The sequence below is a fragment of the Hypanus sabinus genome, chromosome 21 (genome assembly GCF_030144855.1).
Source record: "Hypanus sabinus isolate sHypSab1 chromosome 21, sHypSab1.hap1, whole genome shotgun sequence".
NCBI classification, from domain to species: domain Eukaryota; kingdom Metazoa; phylum Chordata; class Chondrichthyes; order Myliobatiformes; family Dasyatidae; genus Hypanus; species Hypanus sabinus.
Window position 1 is genome coordinate 66,211,485 of NC_082726.1, and position 14,178 is coordinate 66,225,662.

General features: G+C 41.9%; 1 protein-coding gene across 4 annotated transcripts in view; it reads right to left on the reverse strand.

Annotated features, from left to right (window-relative positions):
• vstm4a (V-set and transmembrane domain containing 4a) overlaps positions 1-14,178 on the reverse strand; it is a 55,601-nt gene that overhangs the window by 22,672 nt on the left and 18,751 nt on the right. Inside the window, exons 3-6 of one of the 4 annotated variants that reach the window (XM_059946774.1) lie at positions 10,446-10,514; positions 5,976-6,044; positions 2,169-2,213; positions 2,028-2,061 (exon numbers count right to left, since the gene is read on the reverse strand). In XM_059946774.1, the coding sequence (XP_059802757.1) occupies positions 2,028-2,061; positions 2,169-2,213; positions 5,976-6,044; positions 10,446-10,514 (217 nt within the window). Of the gene's footprint in view, positions 1-2,027; positions 2,062-2,168; positions 2,283-5,975; positions 6,045-10,445; positions 10,515-14,178 lie in introns of all 4 variants that reach the window. The other 3 variants (XM_059946772.1, XM_059946775.1, XM_059946773.1) reach the window with 3 other exon arrangements.

Here is a 14,178-nt window from a genome sequence, read left to right on the forward strand (position 1 = left end):
TGAGAGGCATAGATAGAACAGACAGATAGTTTCCTTTTTCCCAGGGTTGAAATGACTAAAACCAGAGGGTATGTATTTAAAGTGAGAGGGGGTAAATTCAAGAGGGGCAATTTTTTTACATAGAGAGTGACGGGTGCCTGGTGGTAGTGGTAGAGGCAGATACACTAGGGATTTTGAGAGATATTTAGATAGGCACATGAATATGAGGGAAATGGAAGGGTATGGATGGTGTGTCGGCAGAAGGGATTAAATTAGAAGGCCATTTGACTACTGATTCAATTTGTTCAGCACAACATTGTGGGCTGAAGGGCCTGTTCCTGTGCTGTACTGTTCTATGACTCTATAAGCACAAGAGATTCTGCAGAAGCTGGAAATCCAGGGCAACACACACAAAATGCTGAAGGAACTCAACATGTCAGGCACATCTATGCAGAGGGATAAAGAGCCAATGTTTTGGGCTGACACCCTTCACAAGGAGACATTTCTTTTCTCAGAATATGAACTAATGGAATTCTTAACTCCAGATAGTTATGGAGGTGGAACTAATGGTAATATCCCAGGCTAACAAACACAGATGATAGAAGAATTGATGGTTCTTGAGAACTGGCAGAAAACTGGAAGTTGAGACAAAATTATTATCTTAGAACAGAGAACACTACAACACAGTGCAGGCCCTCCAGCCCATAATATTTTGAAGACATGCTAAACCTTTCCTCCCACATACCCCTCCATTTTTATATCATCCATGCGCCTATCTAGGAGTCTATTAAATGACCCATATTTAATGTCCCACAGTTTCTGCCTCTGCCACTACCCCTGGCAGTATGTTCCACACACCCACCACTCTCTGTGTAAAAAAACTGACTCCTTACTTTCCTCCAATTGCTTCAAAATGATGCCCTCTTATATTAGCCATTTCTGTGCTGGGAAAAAGCCTCCAGCTTTCCACCCTAATGATGCCTTATCATGATGTTCCAACTCGAGGGGCTGAATGTCTGAGCCCAGCTCCTGGGCTTACATTATGGTTATTGGATGGGGTTAAGAACATGCCATATAGCTTCTTGTACCAGCAAAGGCATTATTTTCAAAGGAGATTCCAGGATTTAAAGGGTTAACATATGAGGAGCATTTGATGACTTTTTCAAGAGGAATAGTGCTGAGGTAAAGATTAGCTTTGATCTTATTGCGTCTGATGCTGAGGCTTTATAAGATATTGGTCAGACTACACTTGCGGTATTGTGGGCAGTTTTTAGGCCCTTGTCTAAGAAAGGACGTGCTGGAGAGGGTCCAGAGGAGGTTCACAAGAATGATTCCAGAAATGAAAGGGTTAACATATGGGGAGTGTCTGATGGCTCTGGGCCTGTACTTGCTGCAGTTTAGAAGAATGAAGGGGGGAAACTCAATGAAACCTATCAAATATTGAAAGCTCTGAACAGAGTGGATGTGGAGAGGATGTTTTCTATTGTGAGTGAGTCTAGGAGCTGAGGGCACACCCTCAGAATAGAGGGATGTCCACTTTGAACAGAGATGAGAAGGAATTTTTTTAGCCAGATGGAATTCATTGCCACAGACGGCTGTAGAGGCCAAATAACCGTATATTTAAAGTGGAGATTGATAGGTTCTTGATTAGTCAAGAATCAAAGATTCCAGGGAAAAGGCAGGCGAATGGGGTTGAGAGGGATAATAAATCAGCCATGATGGAATGGCAGAGTAGAATCATTGATGTGAATGGTTTAATTCTGCTCTAATAGTCTTATGGTATTTGCATTAATCAGCTGCATAGTCCTCTATACTCCAAATTCTCCAAGGCAAATCTAGTACAGATCTGAGAACTCCAATAGTTCGGCAGCTAGAGGAGTAACTAATGACCTCACCTTTAGCTTTTATTGTAATGATTTTATAAATAGCAAAAATATCTGCAGATGTTGGAAATCTGAAATAAAACAGAGTATATGGAAAAACACAGCAGGCCAGGCAGCATCTGTGGAGAGAGAAACAGTTAATAGATCAAGTTGAAGGTGAAGTACCTGCTATTCAGCTCATTGGTCAGGTATTTCCTTGCTGCAAAAGAAAAGAAAAAAGGTGAAATTCTTCAGTTGCATTGAAACCAAATCAATTATCTGATGCAGTCAAGTGAAAGTTAAACATTAAAGAGTGTTAAAGGTCACCTTTTGTCTTTTTCCTGTTCTTCAGAATCTGACAGACGATAACTGCTGCAAAAAGCATCACTGATAAGATTCCCACAGAGCACATCGATGTCACATAAAGATACAGATCTGAAACTAAGATCAAATCATTAAGAAATACAGATCTCCTGTCATGTAAACAAGAAGGTGCTTATTGACAGGCAATCTTCACATTTGTAAGGAAAGAGTTCAAATTAATTTTTCCTTGGTATAAAACGGGTAACGTAAAATGGAAGTTTGTAAGACAAAATGGAGTTGGTTTAGGATGTGAGAATGCTTGAGAAAGTACAAGGGAACCAGTCCACAGAAATGTTTTCACAGCCTAGTGTGAACACTCTACAGCCATGAGAGTGGATAATGGTGAAAAACATTTGTCTGAGAGGTATTAAGAGTAAAGGGTCAATGGGTACAAGAAAGCAGCAGTTCTTTGTGTAAGTGAGAATCTTCTCTTTGGCTGGAATGTGACTAACGCTAAAAGTTGGAGATAGAGACAAGGACATCAAGTGGCAGAAGGAGTGAAGGAGAGAGAGAGACTGGAAAACTTGTTAGACACCTCATCCTATCAACCTCCACTTTAAATATACTCAAAGACTTGGCTTCCACAGCTGTCTGTGGCAATGAATTCCATAGATTCACCACCCTCTGGCTAAAGAAATACCTCCTCATCTCTGTTCTAAATGGACATCCCTCTAGTTTGAGGCTGTGCCCTCTGGTCTTATAATCCCCCACCATAGGAAACATACTCTCCACATCCACTCTGTCCAGACTTCTCAATACTTGATAAGTTTCATTGAGATTCCACCCCCCACCTCCCGACATCTTTCTAAATTCCATTGAATGCAGGCCCAGAGCCAGCAAATGTACCTCATATGTTAACCTTTTCATTCCTGGAATGAACCTCCTCTGAACCCTCTCTGATGCCATCCCATCTTTTTTTCAATAAGGAGCCCAAAACTGTTCGCAATACTCCAAGTGGCTCATTATTACTTCCTTGTTCTTATATTCTAGTTCTCTTGAAAAGAATGCTAACATGTATTTGCCTTCCTCACCACTGGCTCAAATGCAAGATGACCTTCAGGGAATCCTGCAGAAGGACTCCCAAGTCCCTTTGTACCTCTGATTTTTGAATTTTCTCCCTGTTTGGAAAATAGCCTACACCTTCTGTACAAGTGCATGACATACACTTCCCTACACTATATTCCATCTGCCACGCCTTTGCCCGTTCTCCCAATCCGTCCAACTCTTTCTGCAGACTCCCGGCTTCCTCAACACTACCTCCCCACTCCAACGATCAATATTTGTATTGTCTGCAAACTTGGCCACAAAGCCATCAATTCCATTATCCTAATCATTGACATGCAGTATAACATGAAAACAAGTCATCCCAAAACTGACCCCTGTGGAACACCATTAAGGCTTGCTTTATCTCCACTCTTTGCCTCCTGCCAGTCAGCCAATACTATATCCATGCTAGTATCTTTCCTGTGATAACATGGGCTCTTAACTTGTTAAGCAGCCTTACATGCGCCACCTTGTCAAACGCTTTCTGAATATTCAAGAAAACATCCATGCTCTCTCCTTTACTTACCTTGTCTGTTACTTCTTCGAAGAATTGCAACAGATTTGTCAGGCAAGATTTCCCCTAGAGGAAACCATACTGAATTTGGCCTTTTCACCTATTTCCTAACCCTGGGGTGGAGTCCATCTGGTCCAGGTGACTTATCTACTTTTCAGACCTTTCAGCAGCTTAAGCACCTTCTCCTTAGTAATAGCAATTGTATTCACTTCTGCCTCTGACACTCCCGAATTTCTGGCATACAGCTAGTGTTTTCCATAGTGAAGACTGACGCAAAATACATTTTAAGTTTGACTGCCATTTCTTTGTCCTCATTTAGTAACTCAACAGCATCATTTTCCAGTGGTTTGATATCCACTTTCATCCCTCTTTTACTCTTTATATATTTGAAAAAACTTTTGATAGCCTCTTGGTTAGCTTTCCTTCATGTTTCATCCAAATCATTCTTTTTATGCTGTAAACAATGTTCCAGACAATGAAACAGATGGCTTTGTTGCCAAGTTTGCAGATTGGTGGAGAGGCAGGTAGTGTTGAGGAAACAGGTAGGATGCAGACGGACTTAGACTGATTAGGAGAATGGGCAAGATAGTGGCAAATGAAATATAATGTTGGAAAATGCATGGTCATGCACTTTGCTAGTAGAAATAAGTGTGCAGACTATTTTCTAAATGGGCAGAAAATCCAAAAATCTGTGACACAATGGGACTTGGGAGTCCTTATGCAGAACACCTAAAGGTTAACTTGCAGGTTGAGTCGGTGGTGAGGAGGCAAATGCCATGTTAGCATTCATTTCAAGGGGACTAGAATACAAGCACAAGGATGTGATGCTGAGACTTTATAAGGCGTTGGTGAAGTCTCACCTTGAGTATTGTGAACAGTTTTGGGCTCTTCACTTAAGAAAAGATGTTCTGGCATTGGAGAAGATTCAGAGGAGGTTCATGAGGATGATTCTGGGAATGAAAGGGTTATCATACGAGGAACGTTTGATGGCTCTGGGTCTGTAGTCGCTTGAATTTAGAAGGATGGGGGGGGATCTCATGGAAACCTTTCGAATGTTGAAAGCCCTAACTGAGTAGATGTGGAAAGGTTGTTTCCCCTAGTGGGGGAGTGTAGGACAAGAGGGCACAAACTCAGGATAGAGGGACATCCACTTAAAACAGAGATGCAGAGAAATTTCTTTAGCCAGAAGGTGGTGAATTTGTGGAATTTGTTACCACAGGCAGCTGTGGAAGTCAGGTTGTTAGGTGTATTTAAGGCAAATCTTGATTGGACATGGCATCAAAGGTTATGGGGAGAAGTCTGGGAGTGGGGCTAAGGGAGGGAAATATCAATGATGATTGAATGGTGGAGCAGTCTTGATGGGCCAAATGGTCTAATTCAGTTCCTATGCCTTATGTTTCATCTTTTCTCTCCTTTTGACTTTTCTCGTTGTCTTCTGTTGGTTTTTAAAAGTTTCCCAATCCTCTAACTCTCCTTTGCTTTTATGTTGGCCTTGATTTCCCTTGTCAGCCATGATTGCATCATTCCCCCTTTAGAATACTTGTTCCATACTTTGATTCCAGTCTAGCCTCTCCACCATTGAGGACATCTTGAAAAGGCGATGCCTCAAGAAGGTGGCACCTATTGTCAAGGACCCTCACCAGCCGGGACATGCCCTCTTCTCATAGCTACCATTGCGGAGGAGGTACAGAAGCCTGCAAACACACTCAATGTTTCAGGGACAGCTTCTCCTTCTCTCCCATCAGATTGCTGAATGGACACTATCACACTATGTATGTAGCTCTCGTTTTGCACTACCTATTTACAGTATTGTGTTTAATATATTCTAATTATAATTCAAAATAACTCTTATGTATTACACCGTACTGCTGTTTCAAAACAATTTTTACAATTGTGTCAGTGATAATAAACATGATTCTTAACCAATCTGCAGAACTCAGTGTGATATTTCACCATTTTCCCCAACAAACTTAACATAATCATTGTTACTCTGAAAAAAACCATAGATTTAAAAATCAATCCTTTTCTCAAATATTTGATTCCATAAGGCCATAAGACCCAAGGGCAGAACCAGGCCGCCCAGCCCGTGATGATGATCCTCTCGAAACATCTAATGGTTGTGATGTACACACTCGATCTCCTGTTTCAAATACAGTCCCTTTACATTCAGTTCAGATCTAGGCAATTTATTGATAAAGAGCAATGAATTTTACCTTCAAATATTTTCCATTCTTCTTTAGTGTTTCTGGAAATCAGCAGAGTGGAAGTTTCCAGAAGGGACTCTGCAAATGATAAACTTTCATTGTTTGTCCTGGTTCATTGAAGGTAGGGCTTCCCGACCTGGGGTCCACAGACCCCCTGGTTAATGGTAGGGGTCCATGGTGTAACCAAGGTGGGTTCCCTGATTTAAAGTCTGGTCCATTTAAGTGCTTTATGCAGCAGAATTACACCAACAGTGCTGATTTCCCATTGCAATCCCATCCCCAGAGACTTGGTTGCAAGAAATCTGTCAAGGGATCATGGCTTCTTTTTAGATAAACCAAGTCATTCCCGCGAGTGTTGGGAAAATGAAACCATGTGGACAGAAGTTAGGAAAAGGATTGAGGTGAGGAGTTTGAGACATTGTCCATCAAAGGAGAGGAAAGGCATTCTTAAGGAAGCTAGCATGGGACTACTGTGCTGATTGGCCACCTTCGGGGTGGTAGTAAGAATATTGATATAAATCTATGCTAAAGATGGTTAGGAAGGTGTAATAAATGGCTGACGCTATTCACGAAACTCTCTATCCTTGTCAATGAGCATTTCATTCTCTTTAACATGAAAAAAAATTAGACATCATTTATATCATTAGGCATACAGAGCAGAAACAGGTCCTTTGGCCCACTGATTCTATGCTGACCCTCAAAACCTTATTTGCACTAATCCCGTTATATTCTCCCTAAAATTATATCAAATGCCCCCCTTTCAGATTGAAAACATAGAAATATAGAAAACCCATTGCACAAAACAGGCCCTTCAGCCCACAAAGCTGTGCTGATCATGTCCTTCCCTGAGAAATTACCTAGCCCTCTTTTTTCTGAGCTCCATGTATCTGTCCAGGAGTCTCTTAAAAGACCCTATCATATCTGCCTCCACCACCATAGCTGACAGCCCATTTCACGCACTCACCACTCTCTGCCTAAAAAACTTACCCCTGACATCTCCTCTGTACCTACTTCCAAGCACCTTAAAAATTATGCCCCCTCATGTTAACAATTTCAGCCCTGGGCAAAAGCCTCTGACTATCCACATGATCAATGACTCTCATCATCTTATACACCTCTATCAGGTCACCTCTCATCCTCCATCACTTCAAGGGAAAATGTCAAGTTCACTCAACCTGTTTTCATAAAGCATGCTCCCCAATCCAGGCAACACCCTTGGAAATCTCCTCTGCATCTTTTCTATGGTTTCCACATGCTTCCTGTAGTGAGGTGATCAGAACTGAGCACGGTACTCCAAGTAGGGTCTGATCAGGGTCCTATATAGCTGCAACATTATCTCTTGGCTCCTAAACTCAATCCTATGATTGATGAAGACCACTGTACTGTACGCTTTCTTAACCACAGAGTCAACCTGCGTCGCTGCTTTGAGTGTCCTATGGACTCAGACCCCAAGATCCCTCTGATCCTCCACACTGCCAAGCGTCTTACCATTAATGCTATATTCTGCCATCATATTTGGCCTACCAAAATGAATCACCTCACACTTACCTGGGTTGAACTCCAACTGCCACTTCTCAGCCCAGTTTTGTGTCCCATCAATGTCCTGCTGTAACCTCTGACAGCCTTCCACACTATGCACAACACCCCCAACCTTTGTGTTATCAGCAAATTTACTAAACCATCTCTCCACTTCTTCATCCAGATCATTTATAAAAATCATAAAGAGTAGGGGTCCCAGAACAGATCCCTGAGGCACTCCACTGGTGACCGACCTCCATGCAGAATGTGACCCGTCTACAACAACTCTTTGCCTTCTGTGGGCAAACCAGTTCTGAATCCACAAAGCAAGGTTCCCTTGGATCCCACGCCTCCTTACTTTCTCAATAAATTCTTTCGGGTTCTATAACTTACTTTCACAACTGGGGCCAATTAACCCAACCCATTCTTTTAGAAACATGCAGTCTCCACACAGCCAGCCACGAGTTGCAGGCTGTGAGATAAGATAACAAGACAAGGAAACATCTGAGGATGTTAAACCTACAATAGAGTCATACAGAACACAAACGAGCTATTCAGCACAAATGGGCCATATTGATCAAGCTTCCCATTTAAACCAAACACATGTGCCTCCATTTGGCCCACAGCGCTCTAAACCTTTCATATCCATTTACTTGTCTGAGTATCATTTAAATATTGATGATGTACCCTCTTCAATTCCCTTTTGCCAGTCCATGCCACATACTGACTACCTGCTGGGTGAAAATGGTATCCCATAGAACATAGAGCATAGAACATTTCAGCCCATGATGTTGTGCTGACCTTTTAACCTACTCCAATATCAATCTGAGTGAGTAGTTTCTGTTTTAATTTAGAATTTCCTGCATCTGCAGGATTGTTTTATATTTTTACAGGACAGAACTGAACCCTACCCATATGTGGACAATGGTGCCTAGTGAGATCACACAGCCTCGCTGCATGCACATTACCATCTCTGGGTCAGAATAAACCAGGTGGAAGCGCAGACCAGTCTCAAGTTTCAAAGTTCAAAGCACTCATTAAACCTGCAAGTCTACCTGGATCCCAGTGGACAGTGTAAGTGAAAAACCATTTCGTCATTTGCATACGCATATCAAAGTTTGAAGTAAATTTATTGTCAAAGGAATAACTGTATCTGTCATCATAAACTGTATGACCCTGAGATTCATTTTCTTGCAGGCATTCACAGTAGGACAGAGAATCAATGAAAATCTACACACAAATTCTGATAAACATCCAATATACAAAAGATGACAAACTGCAAATACAAAATAATACTCATAACATATAAAAGTAATGAATAATGTTGAGAGCAAGTTGTAGTGTGTTGACCTATTTATTTTAGTTTATTTATCATTTAGAGATTGAGTACAGAATAGCCTTTCAGCCCTTTCAGCCATGCTGCCCAGCCAACCCCAGCAACCCCAGTATAACGCTAACCCAATCACGGGACGGTGTACAATGGCCAATTAACCTACTCAGTACTGTGGGAGGAAACCAGAGCACCCGCAGAAAACACACACATCTCATGGGAAAGACATACAGAGAAATCTTACAGAGGACGCGTGGTCGGAACTCTACATCTCGATGCCCCGTGCTGTATTAGCATCATGCTAACCACTACACTATTGTGACGGTAAGTGAGTTGGGACAGATCCAAATGTCTGCTGTGGCAGAAACTGGTATGTTTCATGACCAGCCTCTCAGAGCACTTTATCACGGTGGATGCAATGCCATTGGATGATGGTCAATGAAACAATCCAAATGTGCAGAGGAATAGGCGAAAGGAGCCCAGAAGCCTTCATGTCTTGTTATCTTGTCTGCAGTCTGCTGTCCAGGACTGTTGACACCTGACTGGGGCATTTAGAACATAGAACACTACAGCACAGGAACAGGCCCTTCAGCATACAAAGTCTGCACCAACCAAGATGCCCATTTAATCCAAATTCCTTCTGTCTGCACATGGTCCTTATCCCTGCATTCTCTGTATATTCCCACCATCCAGCCCAGGCTCTCTTCTCACTGCTGCTACCAGGAAGAAGATACAGGAGCCTCAGGTCCCATACCACTAGATTCAGGAACAGTTATTACCCTTCAACCACCAAACTCCTGAACCAGCATGAATAACTTCACTCTCCTCAACACTAACCTGATTCCTCAACCTCAACTCACTTTCAAAACTCTACAGCCATATTCTCAGCATTATTTATTTATTTGTTTGTTTCTTTGTTTATTTATTTATGAATTGTATTTGCACAGTTTCTCTTTTTTTGCACATTGGTTGCTTGTCAATCTTCGTGTGTAGTTTTTCATTGATCCTACTGTATTTCTTTGTTCTACTGTGAATGCCTGCCAGAAACTGAGTCTCAGGTGACACATAGGTACTTAGGTAATCAACTTTCTTTGAACTTTTGAACTCTATTCATGTGCCAGTCTGAAAGGCTGTTAAACACCACCATCACATCCGATTCTACCACCACCCCTGGCAATGTGTTTCAGGCACCTACCGCTCTCTGTGTAAAAAAAACCTGTCCACACATCTCCCTTAAACTTTCCCCTTCCACCTTAAAGTTACATCCTCTAGAATTGGACATTTCTACTCTTGGGAAAAGGACTCTGACTACCCTGTCTCATAATTTTACAAATTTCTGTCAGTTCTCCCCTCAGCCTCTGACGCTCCAGATAAAACAACTCAGGGCTGTCCAGTCTTCCCTTATAGCTGACACATCTAATCCAGGCAGCATCCCTGTAAAATTAACTTTTACCCTCTCAAAAGCCTCCACATTCTGGAACGTGATGTCCAGAACCACTCACAATCATGGTGATAAAAGTTGTCCCTGGCCATTTTACTGGTCGGCCCATCCGGCTCTCTAGAATGATCGGCTACGAGTTGGTCTCAGAATCACTCACGGGTAATAAATGAGGTAGTGCATAATACTTTACCTTTGGAGACTGCCCAAGTTTGTTGTGTGCTCTGGGGTACAACCACGGTAGTTGTCTGCAATAGCCGCACTGTCAACAGATTAAAGAAACATCAGGAATGTGGGTTACAGTTAGCAAAAACACTGAGTGAACCATGTCAGGCCAGGCTTGAGAGGTGAAAGGGAAAAATTAAACATTATCTTTATTTTTCACATTACATCAAAGCACTCAGTGAAATATGCTGCTTGTGTCAACAACTAACAGTCTGACTGTGTGCAGGGACAGCCCACAAGTAACGCCCTGCTTCCAGAACCAGTGTAGGATGTCCACAACTTGCTAACTCTTTGGAATGTAAGAGGAAACCAGAGCACCCAGAGGAAACCCATGCAGTCATGGGGAGAACGTAGAAACTCCTTACAGACGGTGGCAAGAATTGAACTTCAGTTGCCAGCAATGTAAACCATTATGCTAACTGTTAGGTACCATGTCCTCTTCCCCAGCTGGTATCCCAGTCAGGATGACCAGTACCTCTGTGCTGAGCCATCGCCAGGCCTGGTGAAGGTCAGTGCGCTCACCATTTCCTGGTCAGCATGTTGTCACATGCAGCTCAGATGTCAGGTGTATTTAACCACCTGCAGTGCTTCTGGAGTCAATGGAGGACTCCATTCTTTCAGGATTCAGCCTTTGGAATGAAGATTGCAGCCCAGACAGAGGAGATCATTTTAACTTCTAAAAGGTAAATATACTCAGTGGCCATTTCATTACGTACACCTATACGTCTGCTTGTTAATATAAAGCATCTAATCAGCCAATCATATAGAAGCAACTCAATTCATAAAAGTATGCAGACGTGATCAAGAGGCTCAATTGTTGTTCAGACAAAATATCCGAATGAGGAAGCAATGTGATCTAAGTGACTTTGACTGGGGAATGATTGTTGGTGCCAGACGAGGTGATTTGAGTATCTCAGAAACTTCAACTTCCGGGATTTTCCTACTCAACAGTCTCTCAAGTTTACAGAGAATGGGGTAATAAACAAAAAAAAACATCCAGTGAGTGGCAGCTCCTTGGGCGAAAATGCCTTGTTAATGAGAGAGGTCAGAGGAGAATGACCAGACTGGTTCAAGCTGACCGAAAGGTGACAGTGACTCAATAATCCACACACTACAATAGTGGTGTGCAGAAGAGATTCTCTGAATGCACAACACTTCGAACCTTGAAGTTGATAGGCTGCCACAGCAGAAGACCATGAACATACATTCGCTGATATCTCCTGTACTTAATAAGGTGGTCACTGAGTGCCAATATTCTTAAATATTCTTAAAGTTTTGAAATATTATTTACTGCTTCAGTTCATTAAACCAATTTCTCCATTTTTATATCATTGATTATCAGAAATAGTTGAAAAGGCTTTTAACAGCAGTCGCAAGGGATGCTACAAAATTCCTGATGAAGGTTCGCAGCCTGATTTGTTGACTTGTCTCCATAGATGCTGAGTTCCTCCAGCATTTTGTGTGTGTTGCTCTGGCATCCACCACTCTCTGTGTAAAAAATCTTGCCCCTCATATCTCCTTTGAACAAATTCCCTTAAGCCATATGCTTTCTTCACTGTTCGATCAACAACCTGTGTAGCCACTTTCAGGGAGCAATGAACTTGGACCCTAAAATCCCTCTGCTGTGTTAAGGGTCTTGCCATTAACAATGTATTGCCTCTTTACATTTGCCCTACCAAGGTGCAACACTTTATGTTTGGCCAATTTAACTCCACCTGCCATTTCTCCGCCCATATCTGCACCTGATCTACAAACGTTTGTATATCCCACTGTATTCTTTGCCAGTCTTCTATATTATTCCTTGCAAAATAATCTCTCCTTAGTTCAGTGTACTTAATTATTTCAGGAGTTTCTAAAAGGCCATTTATCTGTATTAATCATTTTTTATTATTACAGTTTATTACTTATAACAAATTATTCCTAACTTTATTTTTATTTATTGTACCTAACTATTCCTCTCGTGCTGCTGTTCTCACAGATATGACTCAGCGGATGAGCCCTACTCAGCTGCAGTGGAGTGAGGAGGTGGAATGTGCTTTCAAGGACCTCAAGGATGCGCTGAGTGAGAACCCTGTGTTGTGTCGTCCTGACTTTACTAAATTTTGTGTTGCAGATGGATGCCTCAGACCATACACTTTTCAACATTGTATTTCATTTGCCACTTCTTTGCCCATTCTCCTGAACTATCTAAGTCTGTCTGCAGGGTCTCTGTTTCTTCAACACTATCTGCTCCTCCACCTATCTATGTATCATCAGTAAATTTAGCCACAAATCCATTAATCCCATAGTCCAAATCATTGACATATGTCATAAAAAGCAGCGGTCTCAACACCGACCCCTGTGGAACTCCGCTGGTAACCAGCAGCCAGCCAGAATAGGATCCCTTTATTCCCACTCCCTGTTTTCAGCCGATCAGCCAATGCTCCACCCATGCTAGTAACTTCCTTGTAATTCCATGGGCTCTTATCTTGCTAAGCAGCTACCCGTGAAGTACCTTGTCAAAGGCCTTCTGCAAATCCAAGTACACCACATCTACTTCATCTCCTTTGTCTACCCTGCTTGTAATTTCCTCAAAGAATTGCAGTAGGTTAGTCAGGCAGGATTTTCCTTTCAGGAAGCCATGCTGGCTTCACGGTATGTTTCACTGTTTCAATATACAGTGAATCTTTACCTTTTCTTTAAATACCAGCAGAGAGAAGAAGTGAAGGGTTACAGTCTGGACCATAACAATCCACTGTACTGTGAAGCAATAGCGTGATTATTCAATTGTGTGAAGACAGTCGCTTCAAAGGGTAAAACAATGGTGAATATTACATTGGTTTATTCTTGCCTCTATGGTTACTGCAACAACAAGAGAATTTCAAGGCAAAGCTATAAGAATAATTGATACATTTAATTCCATTAAATGACAATCCATCATTTTTGACCTCACTATTGCAAATATGATTAATTATTTTCCTTTCACCTTGAAGATGCAGGGCTGCCTACATAAAGTTCCCTCAAAGTTGCCATGCAAATTGATAGAGTGTTAAAGATGGTGTATAGTTCATTAGTCAAGTAATTAAGTTCAACAGCCACAAGGTAATATTTCAGCTCTATAAAACCCTGATTAGACTACCCTTAGAATATTGTGTTCAGTCCTGGTCACCTCATTATAGAAAGGATGTGGAAGCTTTAGAGAGGGTGCAGAGGAGATTTATCAGGATGCTGCCTGGATTAGAGAGCATGTCTTATGAGGAAAAGTTGAGCAAGCTAGGGGTCTTCTCTCTGGAATGAAAGAGGTTGACAGTAAACTTGATTGAGCTGTACAAAATGACAAGAGGCATGGATGGAGTGGATAGCCAGAGATATTTTCCTAGGGTGAAATGGTGAAAGCCAGTGTCACAATTTTAAGGTGATTGAGGGAAAATGTAGGCAGTATGTCAGAGGTAAGATTTGTACACAGAGATTGGTGGGTGCTTGGAAAGGCCTGCCAGGGCTGTGGTAGAGGAAAGCATGAAAGGGGTGTTTAAGAAATTCTTAGGCACATGGATAACAGAAAAATGGAGGGCTATGGGGAAAGGAAGGGTTAGATTGATTTTAGAGTAGGTTAAGGGATTGGGACAACATCATGGGCTGAAGGACCTGCACTGTGCTGTTGTATTCTATGGTGTATGTTCTTAATTGTGTAAAGGCAGTTGCCTCTGGGGTAAAATGATGTT